At 39.2% G+C, this 25,311-nt stretch overlaps 11 protein-coding genes and 2 non-coding genes across 13 annotated transcripts; 7 read left to right on the top strand and 6 right to left on the bottom strand.

Moving 5' to 3' along the window:
* Positions 1–35: 35 nt before the first annotated feature.
* Positions 36–593, top strand: MTR2 (Mtr2p; the record flags this gene model as incomplete). Its single annotated transcript, XM_033911559.1, has 1 exon — positions 36–593. The coding sequence occupies one exon, from the start codon at positions 36–38 to the stop codon at positions 591–593; it is 558 nt and encodes a 185-aa protein (XP_033767450.1).
* Positions 594–1,787: 1,194 nt separating this feature from the next.
* Positions 1,788–4,028, top strand: FAT3 (Fat3p; the record flags this gene model as incomplete). The annotated part of the gene is made up of 1 exon (XM_033911558.1): positions 1,788–4,028. The coding sequence occupies one exon, from the start codon at positions 1,788–1,790 to the stop codon at positions 4,026–4,028; it is 2,241 nt and encodes a 746-aa protein (XP_033767449.1).
* Positions 4,029–4,529: 501 nt separating this feature from the next.
* PXA2 (ATP-binding cassette long-chain fatty acid transporter PXA2) lies at positions 4,530–7,091 on the top strand (the record flags this gene model as incomplete). The annotated part of the gene is made up of 1 exon (XM_033911557.1): positions 4,530–7,091. The coding sequence occupies one exon, from the start codon at positions 4,530–4,532 to the stop codon at positions 7,089–7,091; it is 2,562 nt and encodes an 853-aa protein (XP_033767448.1).
* A 329-nt stretch (positions 7,092–7,420) lies between these two features.
* Positions 7,421–8,620, bottom strand: HYM1 (Hym1p; the record flags this gene model as incomplete). Its single annotated transcript, XM_033911556.1, has 1 exon — positions 7,421–8,620. The coding sequence occupies one exon, from the start codon at positions 8,618–8,620 to the stop codon at positions 7,421–7,423; it is 1,200 nt and encodes a 399-aa protein (XP_033767447.1).
* A 410-nt stretch (positions 8,621–9,030) lies between these two features.
* Positions 9,031–9,114, bottom strand: SPAR_Ktrna3L. Its single transcript has one exon. It is a non-coding gene; the product is annotated as a tRNA-Leu (tRNA).
* A 974-nt stretch (positions 9,115–10,088) lies between these two features.
* Positions 10,089–10,692, bottom strand: CNB1 (calcineurin regulatory subunit B; the record flags this gene model as incomplete). Its single annotated transcript, XM_033911555.1, has 2 exons — positions 10,089–10,564; positions 10,641–10,692. 2 exons carry the CDS (start codon positions 10,690–10,692, stop codon positions 10,089–10,091), a joined length of 528 nt encoding a protein of 175 aa, XP_033767446.1.
* Positions 10,693–11,002: 310 nt separating this feature from the next.
* DPH2 (2-(3-amino-3-carboxypropyl)histidine synthase) lies at positions 11,003–12,607 on the bottom strand (the record flags this gene model as incomplete). Its single annotated transcript, XM_033911554.1, has 1 exon — positions 11,003–12,607. One exon carries the CDS (start codon positions 12,605–12,607, stop codon positions 11,003–11,005), a length of 1,605 nt encoding a protein of 534 aa, XP_033767445.1.
* Positions 12,608–13,093: 486 nt separating this feature from the next.
* Positions 13,094–13,471, top strand: ACP1 (acyl carrier protein; the record flags this gene model as incomplete). Its single annotated transcript, XM_033911553.1, has 1 exon — positions 13,094–13,471. The coding sequence occupies one exon, from the start codon at positions 13,094–13,096 to the stop codon at positions 13,469–13,471; it is 378 nt and encodes a 125-aa protein (XP_033767444.1).
* Positions 13,472–13,747: 276 nt separating this feature from the next.
* SDS22 (type 1 protein phosphatase-activating protein SDS22) lies at positions 13,748–14,764 on the top strand (the record flags this gene model as incomplete). The annotated part of the gene is made up of 1 exon (XM_033911552.1): positions 13,748–14,764. The coding sequence occupies one exon, from the start codon at positions 13,748–13,750 to the stop codon at positions 14,762–14,764; it is 1,017 nt and encodes a 338-aa protein (XP_033767443.1).
* Positions 14,765–14,986: 222 nt separating this feature from the next.
* Positions 14,987–16,375, top strand: MST1 (threonine--tRNA ligase MST1; the record flags this gene model as incomplete). The annotated part of the gene is made up of 1 exon (XM_033911551.1): positions 14,987–16,375. The coding sequence occupies one exon, from the start codon at positions 14,987–14,989 to the stop codon at positions 16,373–16,375; it is 1,389 nt and encodes a 462-aa protein (XP_033767442.1).
* A 218-nt stretch (positions 16,376–16,593) lies between these two features.
* MIA40 (Mia40p) lies at positions 16,594–17,778 on the bottom strand (the record flags this gene model as incomplete). Its single annotated transcript, XM_033911550.1, has 1 exon — positions 16,594–17,778. One exon carries the CDS (start codon positions 17,776–17,778, stop codon positions 16,594–16,596), a length of 1,185 nt encoding a protein of 394 aa, XP_033767441.1.
* Positions 17,779–18,064: 286 nt separating this feature from the next.
* On the top strand, positions 18,065–18,667 carry YKT6 (palmitoyltransferase YKT6; the record flags this gene model as incomplete). The annotated part of the gene is made up of 1 exon (XM_033911549.1): positions 18,065–18,667. One exon carries the CDS (start codon positions 18,065–18,067, stop codon positions 18,665–18,667), a length of 603 nt encoding a protein of 200 aa, XP_033767440.1.
* A 238-nt stretch (positions 18,668–18,905) lies between these two features.
* On the bottom strand, positions 18,906–18,979 carry SPAR_Ktrna2N. The gene has a single exon. It is a non-coding gene; the product is annotated as a tRNA-Asn (tRNA).
* Positions 18,980–25,311: the final 6,332 nt, after the last annotated feature.

The following is a 25,311-nucleotide window of genomic DNA, read 5'->3' as shown; positions in this document are numbered from 1 at the left end:
AGGCAAGACGCCAACCTAACATCAATAATATCAATATGAACACCAACAGCAATGCTATGGTAATGAACGACGCAAACCAAGCGCAAATAACAGCCACATTTACGAAGAAGATATTGGCGCATTTGGATGATCCAGACTCCAACAAACTGGCTCAATTCGTACAACTTTTCAATCCAAACAACTGCAGAATAATATTAAATGCTACGCCCTTCGCGCAAGCAACAGTGTTTCTACAAATGTGGCAAAACCAAGTAGTACAAACACAACATGCCCTAACTGGAATAGACTATCACGCCATTCCAGGATCCGGCACTTTGATATGCAACGTCAACTGCAAAGTCAGATTCGACGAAAGCGGCAGAGACAAGATGGGGCAAGACGCAACAATTCCCATTCAACCAAACAACAGCGGGAACAGGAATAGACTTAACGATATGAACAAGCCAAGACCTCTGTGGGGTCCATATTTTGGCCTTTCCCTGCAACTGATCATCGACGACCGTATATTCAGAAACGATTTCAATGGTGTAATATCGGGGTTTAACTATAACATGGTATACAAACCCGATGATTCTCTCTTAAAAATTCAATGAGAAGGGTCCGCTTTACGAAAGAAAAACAAATTATATAGGAAGAAAGTAAGTAATAAGTAATTCGAAAAAACCAGAAAAAAAAAATTCAAAAATTTAAAATACCCCAACCCTGTACCCTTTTCTTTTTTTAAGATGGAAAAGGTTATGGACGATTCTCTTTACTGGTGACGATTGTTGACGCAATCATGGTCCCTGACGGGTCCCCAAAGCATCCAGGAGGAGCCAAGAAACGGAAACGGCTGAACGGGTCCGGCCAGATAACGGTGATACAGGCGTCACGCATACACAGGACGATGAGTATTTGCTCGCATTCCTCGCCTCAACCTGCATGAAGGAAAAGAGGAAAACCAATGTTGGAGTAAGGGCCTAGCATCAAAACTTTAAAAAGAAAACCCGGAGAGTGATGATTTGCGTCCAGTCAAGAATAACCGCGAAGCGTATCGAAAAAGAAACAGCGAAAGATTTTCTTGTATTCTTTTTCAAAAAGACACGAAGACTATACGACTCTTACCGCTATGACCTACATATAAACTTTATATATCTAGAAGTTTTAATAGTGGGCATGCCCCGTTCGCCGATCAACGTGCTTTGTTGGTGGAACCCAATAAAACTCTCCTTGGCTTTGCCTAGTCTTGTTTTATGGCACATTTTTTTGTTGAGTTATACCCCGCGTATTAAAAAAGGGGGTAGGCCATTTAAAAAGCTTATTAGTGCGTTTTGCGGAGCATCGCTCGGAGCGGCGGAATTCGAATCGCCGTGCTATTACCGAACAAAAAAAACTCGAAAGCATAAACTCAGTAGTAAAAAACTTATAATTTTTCAGATGAGTGGCGGTTTTCCATTCCTTGCGAATTTGTCACCTTAGTCAGCTAGTGAGGAGGTCGTGTGGCTAGAATGGCTAAATGTTCAAAGGGCACTTCTAGAACATACGGCAACTTTTTTTGGCATGAAAAATCGGTGGAATCGGTTAAGTGATTACTCAATGAAGGATCGTCGGATTGTATTTGTCGTAATTTCCGTATTATTGCCGATGGTTTCGACTACTTCTTTTCAATAAACCCCAACAAGGGTTTATCTTAATTGTATATAAATCTCTTCGTAATGAATATATACGTGTGCTACTATTTCCTCCTCATCCTGCGCTATCGAAAAACCCAATACGAAGTAGTAGGAAGGCAAATAAAATAACCAAACATGAAGATTGCAAAGCACCGTACACCCCTGACGAAGGGGATTATTTGGACGATATTGTCTGTGTGCCTTTTATTCATGTTCGCCACACTAATATTGGTTATTGTAGCAACCGCTGGCTCCACCGCAAACTACAAGCCCTTAACGAATATATATATCGGCGAGGCCGATATCAAACACATCAATGTGAGCAAGGTAATTCCTCAAATAGGCCCTATTTTGACAATACTAGGGTCCGCTTTGACGGCTCCGAATAGCTCCCTGGATGACATTTTTGGCGCCATGAAAAATATTGCTGATACTCCGGCGCTGACGCCGTTATTAACGCTTTTGTCTAACGCTGACAATACGACAGTTACCATCGAATCATTGACCGATTTGGCTCCCTTAGCCATCAGCGGCAATCCCGCTTCAAGCACTAGACAACTGTCGGAAATAAATGGGTTGCTGAAGTATTCGGACAATGCTACTGAAACACTAGATGGGCTCTCCAGATTAGTTTCTACTTCGCTGTCTTCGGGGAGTTCTAACTCTTCCAGTGACTCAACTACTATGGTCTTGGACTTATTAAAAGACTCCGACAATCCACAAAATTCCACAGATGCGTTGCTAACTCTGAATAATTTGACAATGTCAGAAAAGGCGCAATTGTTACCTGTTTTTAGACTATTCGCCCTCTCTACGAACCAAACCGCTACCATGACAGCCCTGGCGACCTTGATGAATACTACCATTTCGTCTTCTTTGGCCCAAACACTATTAACTCAGTTACAAAACACAATATCAAATGGAGGGTCTTTGAATAACACGTTTAGTACTTTGCAACCACTAGTCCCACAGGCCAGCACCCCTGCATTTAGCGCAGTGGAGTTACTGCTGAACGAAACCACCTCTACAAACCAGACATTAAGCACCCTGTCCGATTTGTTGGAAAAAAACGTCACTCAGTCATCATCAGCAAAAACGGCGTTTGCTGCCTTGAGCCAATTGATGGATAATTCAAACAACTCGACGATGGTCGTCACTTCGGTCCAATCTCTGGCTGCAGTGACAAACACGACCCAATCTACTCAACAACTAATTGGATTGGATGACGTGATAAGCTCCTCGAGTAACACCAATGAAACTTTGTCCATCTTGTCCGAATTGCAATCCGGCCTATCAGGTAATTCAAGCACCACACAGTACATCCCATATCTCTTCAATCTTTTAGGAGCATCCACTGATCCTAAAACAACGTTTTCATCCTTAGTAACACTGACTTCCTGGGCTCAAGAAAACCCTCAGACATTTTTGCCCATTTTAGATATATTAGCGGATGCCAAGTCCGTCCAACCAATTTCCCCAGAAGAATTGAATGCCATGACGCCGAATATATTGGAGTATTTGAAGATTCCGATTTACTACCGTTTGTCCATTTTCACGCTATGCCATGCTAATCTGGAAAACAAGATCCTAGATTGTAACTCCCCACATGCTGTACAAAACTTGGACTTTAGATCGATTATTTACGACGCATTAGTCACATCAGATTTCCAACCATATTTAAACGCTCTGAATATTACCGCCAATGATCTCTACTTGGAAGGGAAACTTTTACACAGAGAGCACCAATATGTACCAGCAGTGAAGTCTGTTTTGGCTTTGAACCTGTTGGCAATAATCTTTTCCTTCTTTACCATGATTTTTATCATATTACTGTACTTTAACAGATATATGTTTAAACAACCATTGTGGCTCATCGCCCTAGCCTTACACGTTTGTGTTGGCGTAGCCACAATATTGGCGGCTATTATCATATCCGTTATGATTGCCATCATAAAGAGTGGTACCGCTGATGACAAATATGGTGTCGTATTTAAAGCCGGTCCTGCCTACGCGGGGCTGATATGGACAGCATTTGCATTGTCCTTTATTGCTACAGGATTGATAATTTACACATGGTGGAGAAACAGGCGGAGTGGTCGCTACATGCCCGGAACTGTAATGAATAATAAGGGCAAAAATTACACGTATGGAGATGGTGCTACCATTTCGGCCGACCAAAACTTGGACGATGATGATGCTGACGTTGAAAAGCATGTGAATCGTAATGAAATAACCGCTATTGACGGCAGCAGTTCTGCCAATAATACAGACGTCACAGGCAGCACTAGCGATAGAACGGAGCTGGATCATCCTGACGTGCCTCCGAACGTTTCAAATGGACCAGTTGTTAACAATAATGCACATTTGGTAGCATAATATTTTTCTTTCTAAATATTTTCTTAATTTTTTTTCAATTGTACCAAACGTTTTACGAGCCTTTTTTAATTTTATTGTATGTAGTCGTAGTACATATCATACCACCATCCTTATTTAATAGCTTTATCTAATCATTTAAAAGAAAATTCAATAATAATTGGCAATTTTTTAATCTTTTTTGAACACATGTAATTGATTTTCCTTTGTCTTCGGTGTATATACTTTCGGCGTTAATTAATGCTATCACCGCTTAGTTTTTACCACCCTCCGAAAGATTTAAGGGCGGCAATGAAATGTGGAGTAAAGCAACTGTTAGATAATGATGTTAATGGCTCGGCTCGATCGAAGGCTAATCTAATATTTAAGTGTCCTCTCGTTCCCAATCAGGTGTACAAATAAGCGTCTTCTACATCATTATCTATATTTTGTTTGCCTTGAATATGGCAAAGATATAAGAGGGATAATAATACAATTACAAGTGACTGACAGAAAGATTTCATTATGATCTCAACGGCCTCTGCATTTTATCATAAGCATAGAGTAAATTTACTGCGTTCATCATACATCATATTATTGCTAGCTACACTTTACAATTCAAATTCGGGTTCTAGCAACAACAGGACTGATAAAAAGGATTCTGAGTCAACGGTTTTAGATAATAAGAAGGTTGGAGAAGGAAAAGAAGCGGAAGCAGACAAAGAGGAAAATGAAAGTAGTAAAGAAGAGTTAACGATAATATCTAAACATAGTACAGATTTAGAAGAGGGTACAATAACGATTGATAAAGAAAGCAAGACTAACCAGAAAGACGTACAGCGAAAAGGAAAGGTAGATTTTTTGTTCAAACTTTTACTCCATGATAAGAAGTGCCTCATTTTGTTTATTACACAGGCTATTCTTTTAAACATTAGGACCCTGTTGTCTCTTCGCGTGGCTACTTTGGATGGTCAATTAGTGTCCACACTAGTAAGAGCTCAATACGCAAACTTCGCAAAAATCCTGTTGGGCAAATGGATGATTCTTGGAATTCCCGCTAGTTTCATTAATTCACTGATCAGTTACACGACGAAACTATGTGCTGTTACTATCAATAGGAAGGTGTCGGACTTTTTGCTTTCAAAGTATTTATCTAACCACCATACGTTCTATTCGGTAGCTTCTGCTGAATCTGTTTCAGAAATTCAGGATAATTTGACAAGGGATATTTACACATTTTCAATGAATTCATCATTACTACTGAATCAGCTTCTAAAGCCGATGCTGGACTTAATTCTCTGTTCGTTTAAATTATTAACTTCAAATACTAGTGTTATGGGTGAAGGAACATTGGCGCTGGGTTTAATCGTCTATGCCTCCAATTCATTACTGAAATTGATCCAGCCAAATTTCACTAGATTAACGATGGCAAGCGCGTCTTTGGAAAGTTGGTTCAGGTCTTTACACTCAAACCTGCATTCAAGCAATGAAGAAATTGCACTACTTAGAGGGCAAAAGAGAGAGCTGGAAAACGTTGATTATTCATTCTACCGTTTAGTCCTCTTCTTAAACAGAGAAATAAAAGCAAGAGCTATTTATGATGTTGCTACTGCATTTGTCATCAAATACACTTGGGGTGCAGCTGGCTTAGTATTGTGCTCGATTCCAATATTTTTCAAAAACAATCCAAGTGAGGACACCCTGGAACTAAAGGAACCCAAGAATGACATGACAGCCGATTTCATTACCAATAGAAGATTACTGGTTACTGCATCGAGTTCTATCGGAAGATTTGTGGAACTGAAGAGGAATATACAACAATTACGCGGCATTAGATTGAGATTGAATAAGTTCAATGATTTGTTGGATGCTAATAAAGGTGATGGCGATAAGGAACCAAGTGATGAAGGATGTATAGTGAAATATGATGACTCCAGAATAAAGTTTGAAAATATTCCTTTAATAACACCTGCCAACCAAGTTCTAATTCCTGAGCTAAGCTTTGATTTGGAGCATGGAAATCATCTGCTAATTATTGGGCCCAACGGTTGCGGTAAGTCATCATTGTTCCGTATTCTAGGTGGACTATGGCCGATAAGAGCTACTCCCAATAAAAATCACCAATCAAAGTTAATAATGCCGCGTAGAACTGTGGATAGAGATTGCGCAATCTTTTACTTACCCCAAAGGCCTTATATGGGAAATAGGTCAACATTTAGGGAACAGATCATTTACCCAGACAGTATTGAACAATTCGAAGAAAAGTATCATAATGATTACGATTTAGGCGATGCCGATTTAGTAAAGATTTTACAGTTATTAGATTTGGAGGATTTAGTCACTGAAAATATGTCACTTCTGCTTGCGCAAAGGACTTCCAAAAATGATGCACAACAATTGTCGACGGAGGATAATCAGTCTCCATGCACCATCAAGATTCGTGATGCATTCAGTATAGTAAGAAACTGGTCCGAAGAATTAACAATTGGTGTTCAGCAAAGGTTAGCCATGGCAAGAATGTACTATCACAAACCCAAGTTTGCCGTGCTCGACGAATGTACGTCTGCAGTAGCGCCAGAAATGGAACAAAGGATGTACGAAAATGCACAAAAATTTGGTATCTCATTAATATCAGTTTGCCATAGAACAAGTTTATGGCATTTCCACAACTATCTTTTAAAATTTGATGGAAAGGGCGGATATCAATTTGGACCCTTCAAACCCGAGGAGAGGTTAAGTAACGAAGAAAAACTGCTTGAACTAAATGCCATATTGGACCAACAGGTACCACTTTGGGAGAGGAAGTTAAAGGATTTAACAATTGCTAAAGAATCGAATATCATTCGCAAATCAGAAACCAACCTGAATCTTTTCGAAAAAGTCGAAGATCCAAAAACGTCCAAATCCAATGCATTATTTAATCTAAATAAAGAGCAACGGATCACATCACCTACAGGGCAGGAGACTAGCAAGAGATTACCACTATTTCCCAAATCATCCCCTTCAGCATCATCAAATTTATTAAGAAACAACAAAATTATGAACAAAAAAGTTAAAAACAAAAAGGAACAAGGAAAAGAGAGATAACATGTGTAGCCAAAGAAGAAATCACATACATCATCGTATAAATTGGATAAATAAAATGTTTTATAATAATCTAATATCTTGGGGAAAAAGCCGCTTGAATTTACCGCTGTTTGCTTAACTGCATATACCGGCCAGATACAACTCTAATTGTTTCCCCGGCCTCGGCGACACTTTTCTTTTATAGTATAAATATGAAGAAATGCAAACGTCTGAACAATTTTTCCTTTTATGCAAATAAACAATTTCCTATATATGTTTTTACTTTTGAATATTCATGACCTACTGCCAAAAGATTTCCCGTTTTTTATAAAGTGAACCGAGGTTTACAGTTATCTTGAATCAGGGGAAGTTGAATGTGTCAAGATGGATGATTGATTGTTCATTACTGATGATGGTGAGTTCATATTGGCAACGTTACTTGAAGATGCGTTATTATTAGAGGTTTCCGTGGTAGACGAAATTATGCGCGGCAAGGAATCGATTTCTTGAACAATGAATTCTCTTTCATCAAGAAAAGTAGAATCTTGAGAATCTAAACCGAAAGTTTTGAAGTATGTAAGTAGTTTGTCTCTGTTTTTAACAAGAATGTCAAAAACAGGTTTTGACTTTCTTGGATTTGCCACCATCACTTTGAATACGTTGAAAGCTTCAAGTTGTAAATTTTTGGATTTGTCAGTCATTAAAGTCATTATAAGCTTTAAGTTTTCCGGAGAGTTGATATATATATTCATCAACGCGTTGTTGGATCTTATCACAATCAATGACGCCAGCAGTTTGGTACTTTGCCTCTTCGTTACGTAGCTTCCATGGGCCATTAGTTTATTAATACATTTAATGAACCTTATGATATTACTCTCGTTGCTGAAAAATTCCTTAGATACTAATTTGGGATGTGCGGTAAATGCAGCACTCAATATTTGTAAAGATTCCGTACTAATCTCAAAATTACCTAATTTCGCGAACTCAAAGAACTTCCATAACTGGGGGTCCTTTAATATGATCCTACAAAGTTGCTCATATTTAATGCATTCAATAATCATATTCCCTACCGTTAAAAAAATATCTTGGCAGCCCTTTTGTTGTAGAGCAACTTCCGCGGTCCTCAACATTAAAGATATGGTCTTTGGTTGCGAGACTAAATAATCTACGGTGACAAATTTATTATCCTTAGAGTATCCGAGGCATATAGAGAATATAAGCATGCACTCTCTCCTTGCTTCGAATTCCAAATCCACAAAATGAAGTAGTAGTTCATAGAAGACGTCGGCACGATGCATGGCGGTATAAAGCTCATCAATGGCTTCCGGAGTTGGGCGAGGCTCCGTATCACCAACGATAAAATGCTTAGTGCCGATTAGATATTTAGTACACTCCTCCTGTACCTTTCTTTTGTTATCCTGGGTCAGTGAGGGTGAACCGAATTTATTCAATTGTTCAATAATCAGTCTGGCATAATCGGAGGGGGTCTTGGGGTTTTTCTTCCACCAAAATGCCATGTCCAAGTCTTGGTTCTTGTATTTCTTAAACATTTGTCTTCGATTTGTGGATAATTTATATTGAGGATTACGTGCAATAAGCCTGTCACGGATAATAGGTTTTATTTGCTTAACTACTCCGAGATTAAAGTGTACTCTTAAAACAATAAGCTATCAACGCCTGTAAATATTGTGTCAGTGCCACTTTTGAAACAATTCTGAGACCACTTTTTTATTTTTTTATTTTTCCAAGAGTGTAATCAGCGGGTTTCCTCCTTATTTGCGTTTGGAACAACCTTCCCTTTTTCGAACACAAAAATCCAAAATGTGGGACAATTAGTATATCAAAACCGGCTGAATATGCTCCGTCTATTGACAATAAAATAACTACTGTCAAGCCTCCTTTTTAGGCTCCATCATGAGATAGAATAATTGCTTGCAGCACAAAAAAAAATTCAAAATACTGAAGGATGCGAGGTTCGAACTCGCGCGGACAACCGTCCAACAGATCTTAAGTCTGCCGCCTTAGACCACTCGGCCAACCCTCCTATAAATTCTGTCAAGTGTGTGCCCCACCGCGACTTGAAGATATCTTGAGATATTCTAAAATTATCTAGTAATACAACATCACAGTTTAACTCATGCATGGAACCAGCTTCTGTCCTAGTTTGTGTCGTAGACTTCGAAGGCGAATCTTATATCATTGCTTTCTTATTTTTGTTGTGTAGACATTGTTGGTGAGAATTATTTGGGTAATTAGATAATTGTTGGGATTCCATTGTTACTAAAGGCTATAATATTATGTATATAGAATATACTAGAAGTTCTCCTCGAGGATATAGGAATCCACAAAAGGGAATCGATAGTTCTACATAGTGTTATTATTTTATCTTCTTTCTTTTTATATGTTGTCATTCATTATCCTATTATATTATCAATCCTTGCATTTCAGCTTCCATTAGATTGGATGACTGTTTCTCAATCTTTATGCCATCCTCTTACACCGCATATGATAATATACTACTAAATAGATGATATAAGAATTTCATTCCAACAGAATCAACTATCTTCTATTGAAAAGTATTCATATTACTAGTATATTATCATATACGGTGCTAAAAGATGACATAAATGATGAGAAACAGTCATCGAGTTTAGTGGAAGCTGAAACGCAAGGATGATAATGTAATAGGATAAAGAATGACAACATCGTTAATAAATAATAAATTAAAAAATATTATTATGTAGAATTATCGATTCCCTCCTGTGGATTCCAATATAATCGATAAGAACTTCTGGTATCTTCTGCACACCTAATATTATAGCCTTTATCAACAATGGAATCCCAACAACTATCTCAATATTCACCTAAATCACAGACATATATACAGACATAAATGTATATATCCAGCACTCTAACTGGCGCGAGCGTGCATTCCTTCCTTGAAGGCCAATATCCCTACATTATTCTTTTTTCTTTACAAATATTGGTATACCACAAACAAATAAGTGCCTCCTTGTCTCAGATATCATATTGTAATGTCAGACTCTTGGCCACTTCTGTGGTTTCGATAGCATTCTTGAACTCTTCAAAACTTAAGCGTCCGTCGCCATCACTGTCATTTTCCACTATGGTCCTATCTACTATCTGTTGTAGTTGTTCATCGTCCAGATTAGAACCTACCATAATCTTCAACACGATGAACAACTCACCATTCGATATAAAACCGTCCTTGTCGATGTCGTAGATTTTGAAGGCGAATCTTAACTTTTCGTCCTTGGACCCTCGCCCACTAAAAATAGATAACCCTGTGATAAACTCTTGAAAATCCACGTCACCACTATTATCAGCATCGAAAACCTCCATTATACGTCCGGCAAGAGGATTCGACGAAACGCCAGGAATGCTCATGAATTCATTTTTATCAATAGAACCAGAGCTATCTCTGTCCAGTTTCATGAATCTCTTCCTTAACCTTTCTATCTCATCTCTGTCAACTGTTCAAAATGTCAGTGTTAGTAAAATCGGTTCACTTCCCCTTTCTTTCTTGACTTTACTTCAAAGTATACATACAATTTGTATCTTCTAAAAGACCATCCACAATTCTGGAAGGAGCAGCACCCATATTAAGGAAAAAAAGTACTTTTATGAATTCTGATCACCATTGGATTTTCCTACTAAGTGTTAGCCACTAGATGTCCTGTGTAAAACACACTAGTACAAAGCACCTTTATTGCATTCCGGTAAAAAAGAAACTAGTTATTTTCAGAATAATACCCGGACTTCGATCGGTCACGTTACACGAATTTCTATTCCATTCTGGCGGCTAATTTCTAAAAGGTTTCCATATACAGAGTAAATTGTTGCGTTATTAAATAGTGTATTAGTTAAAAACTTAGAGTTAAATAGGGAAAATCAGGGACAAACCGTAAGAATTACTTGTCCTCCTTGTCTATAGCGTCCTTGCGATCGAACCCATAACCACGCGCGACTCCGGAAATACCTTCTTCAATATCCGCGCCAGTATCATCAACCTCAATAGAGTCGAAGTCGCTTCCTAGACCTTTCCACGAACGATTTTGTAATGCTGCTGCTGATGTAGATACTGTGCCTTTAATGACGGCACCTGAGGCAGTGTGTCTTGTAGTTAGTTGTTTGGAATCGTCATCATCCGCTGCCTCCAACTCAAGGTGCGTTAGCGCTCGCAGTGGTCTTGATGTGCTAGTATATCTTCCCCTAACAACATCAAACTCCGGCTCATCGGTAGCGGTGCTGGCAGAGACGGTATCGTCTCCACCCAAGTTCTGCTCGATTTCATCAATGGCGTCTTTAAAGTCTACGACCCATTTCCCGGTCCATGTGACCTCTTCGCTCAAAGCCAAGTTTAATTCATAAGGCGTAATGATGGGCTTGTAAAACTCGTTGAATTGATCAACAATAATACCGCTTTGACTACAGCCGAGAATGCACCAAATATCAATGTCTTCAAAGTTTGCTAGCTTGGCTACGTTTGGCTTCCCGACAACAAACAAGTAGTGTTTCTTCTCACGAGCTTTGATAAGTTTGACCAGCCCGTTGATGGTTTCTCTGGTATTGCGTAGCGACAGTGTGTTGACCAGGATACCTATACAACCCGCTGTTCTGGCCACATGCATGTACTTGTATCGCCTCATTAGAGAGGGAAAGGGTCCCGTCACAATGCCAGGCAAAGCCGGATCGAAAATTTGAACAGATTGAAACATAGTGGACAAATACAGTAATCTTGGATCCTGGGGGGTAGTCAAATGAAAGAGATGATACTCCTCGGGCAGGATGTCCTCGGCTTTGTCATGCTGACCGAACAGTATGCTATTATTTCCAAACGTACCTACCTGGTCTACATCTTCGGGGACATGAAAGGTATCAAGTATCGTTACGAAGTCCTCTTCCACCACAGAGGTCTTTACTTGGGAATATATGATATTTGTGTAGTGCAGGTCGCTCTTCAAAATACTGTACAACTGTGATAAGTGCTTAGAAAAGGGAGCGTTTGCCATCAAACAGATTTTCAAGGACAAATCGGGGAATGCCCTCTGGAAGTTCTCTACTACCAATGCTAAATCCAAAAATGGAGTTCCAAACGAGTAAACAACGGGCAAGTTTTGGATGGCATTCAAACAGGCATCACCGAAATGAACCACGAGGCCCGCGTTAACGTGTTCAGCAGCAACCTCGTCTACACAGCACGCACTATATGCCGTGTCAGCTAAAACCCAAAACTTTATCGTCCCATGGGGAAATCTCGATTGCAGCAGCCTTATTATCAGCGAGGAGTCCTTGATTAGATGATCAGGAAACTGCAGAGTAACGCTTTGGTACTCGTGGTGCTGTTGCAGGTACTCCACGAGAGCATCAACATTATAGTAGGTCGAGATGAGTTGCACAAGCTCATCGCCATTGTAGCATGGGCCCAAATACGAAGACCTGTCAATTTCACGTGTTTCCACCTTTTCAAACACGATGTCCGACTGAGTAGTAGACAAGGCCGGTGCAACTTCCATTTTAAGCGTTTACGCGATCCTTCAATGCTACCGTTTAGAAACTCATCACTAAAATTCCTTGCTCTTTACCTTGGGTCTAGTCTTTTTCTTCTTCCTGCGATGAGCTTCAGACTGAAAAAAAAAAATTAAGAAAAAAGAAACACCAAGTAGCAAGAAACGACAAATATAACTAATTGACAAAATTAAAAGGTTATTTGCTGTCTATAATGGCATTTAGCGCAAATGAAATTATCCGGCAAACGTCTTATACCTTTTATTCTTTCCATGCATGAACTTCTAAGATACTTAATGGCGATTTCTCTGTAGCACGTGACTAAATCACTGTTGACGGGAGAAATATTATTTGTCAATTGCTTATTTCTTCGCCCCTTCGAACGGATTATGAGTAAAAGAGGAAGGTGATGATGATGAAGCAAAAGGAAGAGGAGTCACACGAGCAGTGTAATCACTAAAAACAGCACAACTCAATACAGCACCCGTCTTGTCATGTTTAGATCCGTTTGTCGCATTTCTTCCCGCGTGGCACCTTCTGCGTACCGCACTATGATGGGCCGTTCCGTTATGACCAACACCATACTCGCACAAAGATTTTACTCTTCCAACTTGAGCAAGGATCAGGTTTCCCAGAGAGTCATTGATGTTATCAAGGCCTTTGACAAGAACTCTCCTAACATTGCCAATAAGCAGATCTCCAGCGATACTCAATTTCACAAGGACTTGGGGTTGGACTCCTTGGACACTGTCGAGCTACTCGTAGCTATTGAAGAAGAATTCGACATTGAAATCCCCGACAAAGTGGCTGATGACTTGAGAAGTGTTGGTGAAACTGTCGATTATATCGCTTCCAATCCCGACGCAAACTAAGTGTTCATCCTCGCTCTATTATATTATATCGTGTCACCCCTCACGTCATATTATATTCGTATGTATATAAATAGATCGATTGACCCGTATATATATATATATATAACCAGCCCTGTTAATACTATACTCTACTCTTTCCTCCCTTTTTCTCGTTGTCTGCTATTTTGGCCCCGAATTATTATATATTAAGGTAGTGTTGAAAAATAAACATGTGTAACCACTTTAGAATGAATAAGCAAGAAGTGCGAAGAAACTTAGCACCACACAATCATCATCATGGATAAGGCTTCTGTTAACAAAGATATTGAAGAAAAGGACAAAGGAAACAAGATTGAGGTCTTAGACGATACACATCCTGACTTCATTAGTGCAGATTCAGAATTGACGCAAGATTTGCCTGATGACATAGAGGTTATCGATTTGGTCCACCTAAAAATCAAGTCGTTAGAAGATTTGAACCTTTACAGGTTCAAAAATTTGAGACAATTATGTCTCAGACAGAACCTGATCGAAAGCATAAGCGAAGTGGAAGTTTTGCCCCATGACAAGATTGTTGACCTTGATTTTTACGATAACAAAATTAAACATATTTCTTCTAATGTTAACAAGCTCACCAAATTAACGTCTTTAGACTTGTCTTTTAACAAGATCAAGCATATCAAAAATCTAGAAAGTTTGACAGAGCTGGAAAATTTATACTTTGTGCAGAACAGCATTTCCAAAATTGAAAATCTCTCCACTTTGAAATCGCTGAAAAATTTAGAACTAGGTGGTAATAAAATTCACTCCATTGAACCCAACTCTTTCGAAGGTTTGTCAAACCTAGAAGAGATTTGGTTAGGTAAAAATTCCATACCAAGACTTATCAACCTACATCCTTTAAAAAATTTGAAGATCTTATCCATCCAGTCTAATAAATTGAAGAAAATCGAGAATCTAGAAGAGTTGACCAATCTGGAAGAGCTATATCTGTCGCACAACTTCATTGCCAAGATCGAAGGTTTAGAGAAAAATCTAAAGCTAACTACTTTGGACATCACATCGAACCGACTTACTTCGCTAGAGAACTTGAACCATTTGCCCAATCTAACCGACATATGGGCTTCGTTCAACAAGATAGATCAGTCATTTGAGAGCTTGGGTAAAAACCTGTCCAACCTATCACGCTTGGAGACTATTTATCTGGAAGGAAACCCTATTGAATTGGAAAACAAGACTTCGTATAGAAGAAAATTGACCATGAATTTGCCCCCATCCCTACAGAAGATTGACGCGACATACATTAAAGGCTGATCTTGATCAAGAGATTATCTTTTTTATATCCATTATATATATATATATATATATATATATGTAATGTAGGTTTTTGTCCTTTTGGCAAAAAAAACTATAACATAGTATCTAGTAAAGTTCGCCCTTAAAAACCTCGAGCATGAAAAAACAAAAAAAGACCAGCTCGAATTCATCAAGAAATACATAAGCAATAGCTAAGGACACGCTCTCCTGCCGCACAATATGAAAAGACAACTTGCAAGGTGCCGTTGCTCTCGCAATGTCTCTTGGAACCGTGCTTTTTATTCTACGAAGAAGACCACTAAGAACTCTTCGTTGGCAACGCCGGCCACTATGACATCCATGGTATCTCAAAGGCAGGATCTTTTCATGACAGATCCATTATCTCCCGGATCCATGTTCTTTCTTCCCAATGGTACTAAGATTTTTAACAAATTGGTAGAGTTTATGAAGTTACAACAAAAGTTCAAATTTGGTTTCAATGAGGTTGTAACACCTTTGATTTACAAAAAGACTCTTTGGGAAAAATCGGGCCATTGGGAAAATTACTCTGATGATATGTTTAAAGTGGAAACTAGTGATGAAGAAAAGGAGGAATACGGTTTAAAACCGATGAATTGTCCAGGCCATTGTCTAATCTTCGGCAAAAAGGATAGATCCTATAACGAACTTCCCCTACGCTTCTCTGATTTTTCACCACTACACAGAAATGAAGCTTCGGGTGCATTATCAGGATTAACTAGACTAAGAAAATTCCATCAAGATGATGGTCATATCTTTTGCGCCCCTTCCCAAGTAAAATCCGAAATTTTTAACTCTTTAAAGTTGATCGACATAGTTTACAATAAAATCTTTCCCTTTGCCAAAGGTGACGCTGATACAGAGAGCAATTATTTCATAAACTTTTCTACAAGGCCAGAACATTTTATTGGAGACGTCAAAGTTTGGAATCATGCTGAACAAGTACTCAAGGAAATTTTAGAAGAGTCAGGCAAACCTTGGAAACTGAACCCCGGCGATGGTGCATTTTATGGGCCAAAACTGGATATAATGGTAACCGATCATTTAGGCAAAACCCATCAGGTTGCTACTATCCAGTTAGATTTTCAGCTACCTGAGAGATTCGATTTGAAATTCAAAGATCAAGATAATTTGTACAAGAGGCCAATTATGATTCATAGAGCTACTTTCGGTTCTATTGAAAGATTTATGGCCTTACTCATAGACTCTAATGAGGGGCGTTGGCCCTTTTGGCTGAACCCTTATCAGGCTATAATAATTCCTGTCAATACGAAAAATGTGCAACAACTAAACATGTGCAGTGCCTTGCAGAAAAAACTGCGCAACGAACAGGAAGTAAACAACATGGAACCCGTTACTTTAAATGATTGGCATTTCAACGTTGATCTCGACATAAGAAACGAACCCGTAGGGTACAGGATCAAGTCCGCCATTTTGAAAAACTATTCCTATTTAATTATCGTAGGTGACGAGGAAGTAGAGCTGCAGAAATACAACATTCGAGAACGTGATAATAGGAAGAGTTTCGAAAAACTCACGATGTCTCAAATTTGGGAGAAATTTATTTATCTGGAAAAGAACTACAAGTAACTTAAAATATACAACAAATTTGCCTTGTAAATAAAAAGATACAATTTGATGTATAGCTGGACCTGATACGGAGAGGAGACCTCGTACACCCCACCTATGTGTTAGTTCATGTATATTTTACCAAATTATACCATATGTAGTCATTAAACTAAGATAATATTACCGTATTTACATGTATCATCTCTTATACTTTTATACTTTTTTTACCTTAATGATTCTTAAGATTTGGATTCCTCATTCAATGGTTCTTTTTTCACATCTGATTGCTCTGCTTTTTTTGCAGCATTTTCCTTTGCGCTTGACACATTTGGTGCTGATTCTATTGTGTTGGTCTTTGCTTTATCTTGAGATTCCTCATCGTCAGATGTTTCCTTTAGTTGTTCTGCATAATGCTCGGGGTGTTTTCTGAAACAGTCTTGCATATGTTGAAACTTTTCAACACAGTCAATGCCTTTTGGTTCAGCTTCGGAATAGACAAAGCACGAAAATGCAGATTTGAATTCTTCACCGCAAGGACCATGAGCCATACCTCCCAAACAGGGGCAGTCCCAATTAATCTCACCAGTATCTGGGTTATAAGCACCCTCGTGTTGAACCTCCTCTTCTGTAGGACCCATTTGTTTTTCTTCTTGTTTTCTTAGTTCTTCTTTGTCTTCATCACTAGATTCAGTTTGCTTAGTCAATTTCTCCGAATCACTTGGATTTTGTTCAGCAGATTTGTCTTCTCCATTATCCTCTTGAGTAGTTGCTCTGTCATCGGATTGTTTCTGTTGCAATTTTTTATCATCTGGATGTTTGAAATCATTTTCTTCAGAAGATTCAGTACCGTTGTTCAGTGCTCTGTCATTAGTGTTTTCTTCCGAACTCTCAGCACTTGCATTTTTGTCCTTTTCTTCTTCGGAAGCGTCATTCCCTTCATTGGATTGCTCACCATCTTCCGATGGCACGTTAACCTGCGATTCATCAGTTTCCTTATCTCCGGAAGATTTGTCATCTTCCTCTGCTAGAACAACCAATTCACCATCTTCGGCTACTTTTGAAGCACCAATCTTATCACCGCCTAATTGAGCCCCAGCTTCAATTTCATCGTTATTACTGTCATTGTCATTTCCATTTTCTGGTGATTGCTCACCACCACTCGAAAGCTCTTCTTCCGCGGTCTTATCGGATTCTACCTTTCTTGAGGCGAAAAGAGGCTTCCTGTTAGGAGCAATGAAATATAAGGCACCAGCCATAGAAAGAATCCCCATTATGAAGCCCGCTGTCTTTTCTTGATTGGAATTCCTGCCAAACTGGGGGGACGAAGCCATGAGACGTCTTGTTTGGTGTCGGCATAGCCCCCTTGCCACTTGAATTGACGGTCTGTTTCTGCACGCATTCCTGACGACTAAGTTGCGAAGCATGTTACTAATAATAAACACTCTTTGGTTCGGGTCCGCTTCCAGGTAGCAATTGACGTTCCAATGTTTTTAACATTATACGTTTTAAACCCATAATCGGCTCCTTTTCCCTTTTCTTCTTATTGGGTGGCGTGCCGTACAGAACGATTGGCTTGGTATGAAATTAAGAACAAGCACAATAGATATCAACATGAACAACATGCTGGACTCTGTGGAACAGTTTGACTGCATTAGGCTAGGCTAGGGCATTCCTGAGGCTTTAGGTACCATTAGATAAGTTATTTTGGCAATGAGAATCTACTACATTGGTGTATTTCGCTCTGGCGGAGAAAAAGCTCTAGAGTTGAGTGAAGTTAAAGACTTGTCACAATTTGGTTTCTTTGAAAGGTCTAGTGTTGGCCAATTTATGACTTTTTTTGCCGAGACAGTCGCTTCTAGAACTGGTGCTGGACAAAGACAAAGTATAGAAGAAGGTAACTATATCGGCCACGTCTATGCCAGGAGTGAGGGCATATGTGGTGTTTTGATCACTGACAAAGAATACCCTGTCAGACCAGCATACACACTATTAAATAAGATATTGGATGAATATTTGGTTGCACATCCTAAGGAAGAGTGGGCAGACGTGACTGAGACCAATGATGCGTTAAAAATGAAACAATTGGACACATATATTAGCAAATATCAAGATCCTTCACAAGCAGATGCTATCATGAAAGTTCAACAAGAACTGGATGAAACAAAAATTGTTTTGCACAAGACCATTGAAAATGTTTTACAAAGAGGTGAAAAGCTGGACAATCTGGTAGACAAATCAGAATCTTTGACGGCGAGTTCCAAAATGTTCTATAAGCAAGCTAAAAAATCCAATTCATGTTGCATCATCATGTAAATGGGCTTCATACAGTGCACTGCTTTTCAGCGTAGTAGGGCTTTTCATCCGCTTTATATACTAAAGCCCCAATGGCAACAGCAAGGAAAATATTAATCTACTAAATCAAATTATTTGTTTAAAGAATATACTATGTAAGCATCGAACCGACTAATTGTTTTATTGTGAGACTAATTTGAGACCATTGGCATAAAATTAGGATTGGCTTTTTCTTCGGTGTCAAGAATCAAAAAATAAACGACCCCAGTGAGGGTTGAACTCACGATCTTGCGATTAACAGTCGCACGCCTTAACCAACTTGGCCATGGAGTCTATTTGTGTTGTTTTGTTGTATTACGGGCTCGAGTAATACCGGATGTCTTGACAATCCTAAAGTCGTTTAGGAGAGTAACTTGTTGTCAGACTTATTATTATCGTGATTCACAGAATGTTACTTATCCTATATAATCTATATAAGATCTGAATCTAACTAAAGGGTGGAAGCGCGGAATCTCGGATCTAAACTAATTGTTCAGGTATTTATACGTTTGGTTAGTTTGGTTCATCTTAGGCAAGTAGGTTGCCTAGTATACTCAATCTTGTCTATTGTTTCGTACGTGTTTCATACATGTTTTATGTCTAGGTTGGTAAATCTAGTAATGCTGAGGTATCTCATCTTGAGATACAACATCTTCCTCTCTCTCGGAGTTGTCTTGAGTTTCGTACAGTTGTCTAAAATTGGCTAATATTGACTTTCGTATTTCCTCTGGGATTTGGTAGAATTCAGCTTCTGAATATTCTACTGAGATTGTCGGGTCCACATCCTGCATACGACATAAGTATGTTTTGTGTGTGGTATCTATCCCTATAACTGCAATGACTTCATTGGCTCTGTTGACTCTTTCAACGGAACTGATTGGTTTATTCTTTGGATATGCGTCGGGTCGGTATACAAATTTCTTTAGGTATTGTACGTTAATAACTCTATGTTTTCTCTTGTGTGAATCCAGGTCGAGTTCGTAAGCGTTATCATTTATTTTCTTGACAACTCGAAATGGTCCAACGTATATAGGTTGTACCTTCATATATGTTCCTTTCTTGAAGTATGCATCTCTATGCACTAGTACGTGATCTCCTATGTTCAGTAACAAAGTTTTACGTCTTTGGTTGTTATTAGTTTCCATTTCAATCTGAGCAGACTCTAGTCGTTCTTTTGTTTGGATCGTAATAGCTTTGAGGTGTCGGGCCAGTTCTACGGCGGTAAAACTTCTTGCATTGATTTCGCAATCCGTTTTAATGGTAGGTGCATTGGGAGTATATCCTAAATCAATTTCGAATGGTGACTTTCCAAGTGTTCTGGTCGGTGTGGAGTTATAGACAAATTCAATTTGTGGTAAGTAGGTGTGCCAGTTCCGGGTATTGGTGGAGGCATAAGCTCTTATCAATCGGTTCAATGTTTGAATCGTTCTTTCGGATTGTCCATCTGTTTGGGGGTGGTTTGCAGAAGACATTGTCGATTTTATCCCTAATCTTTTTGTAAGTTCTTGATATTTTTCTGCGGTTATACGGATGTCTCTATCACTGGTTATTGTTTTCGGGAAACCATGATATGAAAAGATATAGCGGAATAGCGTATTTATTAGCTGTGATGCGTCTGCTGTTTTTCTTGTAGCTATGAAGTGAGCGCGTTTCGAGAAGCGGTCAACAACAACGAGGATCATATTCAAATCGTTTGTTGTTACGGGTAGTCCAGTCACGAAATCCATTGATATATTAAGCCATCTCCCTTCTGCTACGGGAAGCGGTTGCAATAGTCCTTGTGAACGTGGTCGATGTGATTTTGTGAGTTGACATTGTACGCAGGTACGGATGTATTGTGTAATCGAATGTTGCAATTTCGGCCAGTAATAAATTGGAGCAATCTTTCCAAATGTTACAGTTACACCAAAATGGCCTCCGAATAAAGTATGATCGTGATACAGTTTTATGACTTCGTTCTGTTGTTTAACCGGGACTACTAATCGGTCTCGATAGTAGATTATTCCATTTTCTAGGGAGTAGTTCTTTCGGAAGGTCTCTGATAACTGAAATTTCTTGTGATAGCTACGGAATGCGGACATATCCTCAGGCATGACATTGTGTTGTGTCAATTCTTTCATGTAAATCAAGGTGGCACTGCATAATGGGTCTGATTTGTAATGAGTTTTCCAATTTTCTGGGTCGATAGGTTGGGGTATTTCTGGGATTATAGTGTACACGGCACGGGATATAGCATCTGCGACGACGTTTTTGGGTCCAGCTAAGTATTCTAGGGTGAAGTTATAAGTGGCTAGGTCATCCAACCATCTTTGAACTCTTCGTGCAGGTTCATTCTTATTCTGCAGTGACAGTAAGCTAATGTGATCCGTTCTCAATGTAAAATGTTTTCCATGGAGCATATAACGGAAGTGGTGAAGTGCCTTAATAATTCCAAGTAGTTCTAGTTCACCGGCGGGGTAGTTCTTTTGAGCACTTTCTAAGGATTTAGAGAAATAACCGACGACACCGACAAGTGCGTTTTTGGCATTGACTTCTTCTAGAACGGCACCGATGCCATCTTTTGATGCGTCTGTAGTTAATCGGTAAATTGCTTTGTTGTTAAATGGTACTAGAACAGGGGAATTACATAGGGCGGATTTTAATTTCTCGATTGCCTTGTCCTGCTCTTCTGTCCATTGACTCTTGTCGCATATAAAGAGCTGGATTGGTTGTGCAATCTTAGAGCAATTTGGAATGAATCGTCTATAGTAATTAATCATTCCTAAAAATCGTTGTGCTTGCTTTACTGTTCTGGGTTTCGGAAAATCTCGAATGGCAGCACATTTGTGTTGTAATGGGGTTATTTTCTGAATTCCAATGTTATAACCTAGAAATTCAATTTGTTCTGATGCAAACTTGCATTTTTTCTTTTTGACAATAAGGTTTTCCTTCTTAAGTCTTCCAAGAACTGTGTCTAAATGTTTCCAGTGTTCTTCTTGGGATTCAGAGAAGATTAGTATATCATCAAGGTAGACATTGACAAATCTCAAGTCTCTGAAAATGTCGGCCATGTATCTTGCAAAGGTGCTAGGTGCATTCACTAGACCAAATGGCATGACAGTGTATTCATATTTACCGGACGGGGTGACAAAAGCGGTTTTGTAGCGGTCTTTTGGTTCCATTGGAATCTGGTGATAACCACTGTGTAAATCTAGCGTGGTGAATATTTGGGCATTCCCAATACGGCTTAATAGGTTGTCGATTCTGGGTAATGGGAATGGGTCGGAGATGGTAACCTTGTTCAGGGCACGGTAGTCAACGCAAAGTCTAAACGTACCATCTTTCTTCGGGACAAGGACTACAGGGGAACTGCACGGAGATTTAGAGGGGACAATGAACTTGTTGTCGAGCAGTTCTTGAACGATCTTGTTAATTTCTTGTTCGTTCCTTTCTGTAACATGATATGGCTGTAGTCGAGGTAGTCTTGTGTCAAGTTTAATTTCAATGTCGTGTTTTACGGGCATGTTGTGGATATTGGCCGGTCTTGGCGGGAGATCATTACGTATAATCTCTATATACTTCTGTTGTAACCAAACAGGCAACGTTGAAAATGTGTCCTTGTTGCTGTGATCAGTAGCTTTAGGTTCTACGTTCTGTATGGTTGAAACAACGTTGGAGTATTTTCCATCCTCTTCTAGGATGATCGCTTCTTCAGGTATCGGGAATTGCGCAAATGTACTTTGAGTACTACCTGGATTGTCGAGGGTCGTAAGCGGGTCAGTTGCTTCTGGATTGGTAGTTGCAAAAGACATAGTATTTGTTCTGGAGTTACTACGATTACCAGCGGATTTCTGGTCAGTTGCTTCAGGAATAGTGGGGGCAAAGGACAGTGTTTTGTTTCTGGAGTTACCACGATTACCAGCGGATTTTGCTTTCACATAGTTAATGTTTTCGGGATGGTAAGCCTTGGGCTTCTGGGCGGAGGTACACTGCTTAGTGTTCAGGATTGTGTACAGGAGTTTTGGGTAGCGGCGTAGAATTGGATTTCCGATTAGAAGTTGGTAGTCCATTTTATCGAGTACATACGCGGCTACATTGATTTGCAGATTGTCGACTGTAAGGTCGAGCGTAACTGCTTCTGAAGTGGTGGCGGATTCGGTGGATATGAATCCTCTAAAGCGGAGCGGTGGAGTATCATGGGTTGGCAGATTCAGGAGATTTACGGTATCTCTTCGGATAAATGATGTGGGCGATCCACTATCAAACAGGGTTTTTATTTTCGTGTTTTTTATTTTTATGTGTTTTTCGGCAGTTTTGTCCATTTCAGGTATGGCGATATAATGTACAATAGGTCGGGATGTGATAGAAAGTTTCGTGTGGTCTTTCGACTTAAGTTCAGGATCGGCTAGAACTCGCATTACGAGCTCTACACTCGTTCAGACGGTGTCCTTCTTTCTTACAATAAAAACAGAGACGGTTCTTTACACACTCTTCTCTAGATGGATTATTGCTTCTCCTGTTGTGATAAGTCGCGGTCGGTTTATTGTATGATCTTCTTGTCCGAACTGCGTGGACGTGTCTCTTCTGGACCAAAAAGTTTTCTTGTGGGTCACTGTCGTAGTCGTACTGTTCGTGTAAACGAGTTGCGGCTGCGATTATAGTATCTCCATCGGCGTCTAGCTCAAATTCTGGGAAGAATCTCTGAGTTAGTGCTGTTGTTTGGTAAGCCTCCTCCATGGCTCCTCTCAACGTTTTTGGTTTGTGCAATCTAACTATATTGTAGGTTTCCTTTGTCAGTAAGCGGGTATATGTCATAATAGCGGCTTTTTCGGTCATAAAGTCTGGTGGCATTCTGTCCCAAATCATTTTGAATTGTTTGTTGAGACGTTCAATACCCAGTTTTGCTTCAGATAGTTGATTGATCGTATTGAAGATTTTGTTGATGTCTGGTGGCTTATAGAAATGCTGATAGAGTCCTTGTATGAAGGTGTCGAATGTTATTTCCAGTATGCCTTGCTCTTGGACAAAATCATTAGCCCATTGAGCAGCAGGGTTCAGTAAGTGTTTTCTACAATAGACAATACGACTGGCTTCGTTGGGCCAAGGAATCATAGACATGTTTAACATTATTTCAGAGATGAAGTTTTTCAACTTGTGCGAGTCATTTCTACCTCTGAAGGTTAGTGCTGGTTGGATCGGGAAATTGGGAAGACATTCCACCGGAAGCTTTGGGTAACTTCCTCCTCCTGGGATTTGATCCATAAAGCTCATGACAGATGTTGGTGTAGCTAGGTTCAGGGATTCGTTGGTTTGCTTGAACAATTAGTAACCTTTAACGCTACCAGATGTTGTATTACGGGCTCGAGTAATACCGGATGTCTTGACAATCCTAAAGTCGTTTAGGAGAGTAACTTGTTGTCAGACTTATTATTATCGTGATTCACAGAATGTTACTTATCCTATATAATCTATATAAGATCTGAATCTAACTAAAGGGTGGAAGCGCGGAATCTCGGATCTAAACTAATTGTTCAGGTATTTATACGTTTGGTTAGTTTGGTTCATCTTAGGCAAGTAGGTTGCCTAGTATACTCAATCTTGTCTATTGTTTCGTACGTGTTTCATACATGTTTTATGTCTAGGTTGGTAAATCTAGTAATGCTGAGGTATCTCATCTTGAGATACAACATGTTTTCTGACCCTTGACAAGGTTGACACCAAATGTTTAAGATATGGGTTGTAGTTGAGTTAGTAAGAAATGGGCGAATATGAGAATTAATATTGCAGAAAAGAGCTCTATTATGTAAACACAATATAATTGAAGTTCTTGTCGGATATGGGTATTGTTGGAATGAAATTCTAATACCATCTATTTAATATTATATTATAATATGCGGTGCAAGAGGATAGCATAAAGATTGAGAAACAGTCATCCAATCTAATGGAAGCTGAAATGCAAGGATTGATAATGTTATAGGATAATGAATGACAACGTATAAAAGGAAAGAAGATAAAGTAATAACACTATGTAGAACTATCGATTTCCTTTTGTGGATTCCTATATCCTTGAGGAGAACTTCTAGTATATTCTATATACCTAATATTATAGCCTTTAGTAACAGCGGAATCCCAACAATTATCTAATTATTCACCTAATTCTCAGGTATCCACAAAAGGGAACAGATTCTACAAAATGATACTACTATTGCTATTTTTGTTTATATCTGGTCACTAATTATTTTATACACTACCGATGCTAGCATTTCAGCTCACATTAAAATCGATGACTGTTTTCATTAATTATGTCACCTTCTTACACCGCATATAATTATATACTGGTACCATGGATACTAGGCAAGAGATGTTGGTTGGTTCTCACTTTAACAAATTTTAAGCACCGTGACGACACAAGCCTACCTAATACCTTGCTGGCGTGTACCCAATTGGCGGCCTTTGTACATCCATTCCAGACTTTCACACTTGCACAGGCCAATTGCGAAACCTAATACAAAAAAAAAATTATATGATCAATCGGCGTGAGCAAACACATCACTTGTGCTTCTATTATAATCCGTCAGATTCTCCAATTAAGTTAGTTGGGTTTACTGTCTTATATCCGATCCCTATCGCGGTTTATTCTTGTGCGT

This window comes from Saccharomyces paradoxus, chromosome XI, assembly GCF_002079055.1.
Source record: "Saccharomyces paradoxus chromosome XI, complete sequence".
NCBI lineage: Eukaryota > Fungi > Ascomycota > Saccharomycetes > Saccharomycetales > Saccharomycetaceae > Saccharomyces > Saccharomyces paradoxus.
Note: the sequence above shows the minus strand (reverse complement) of the source record. Positions and strands in the feature narration are given on the sequence as shown.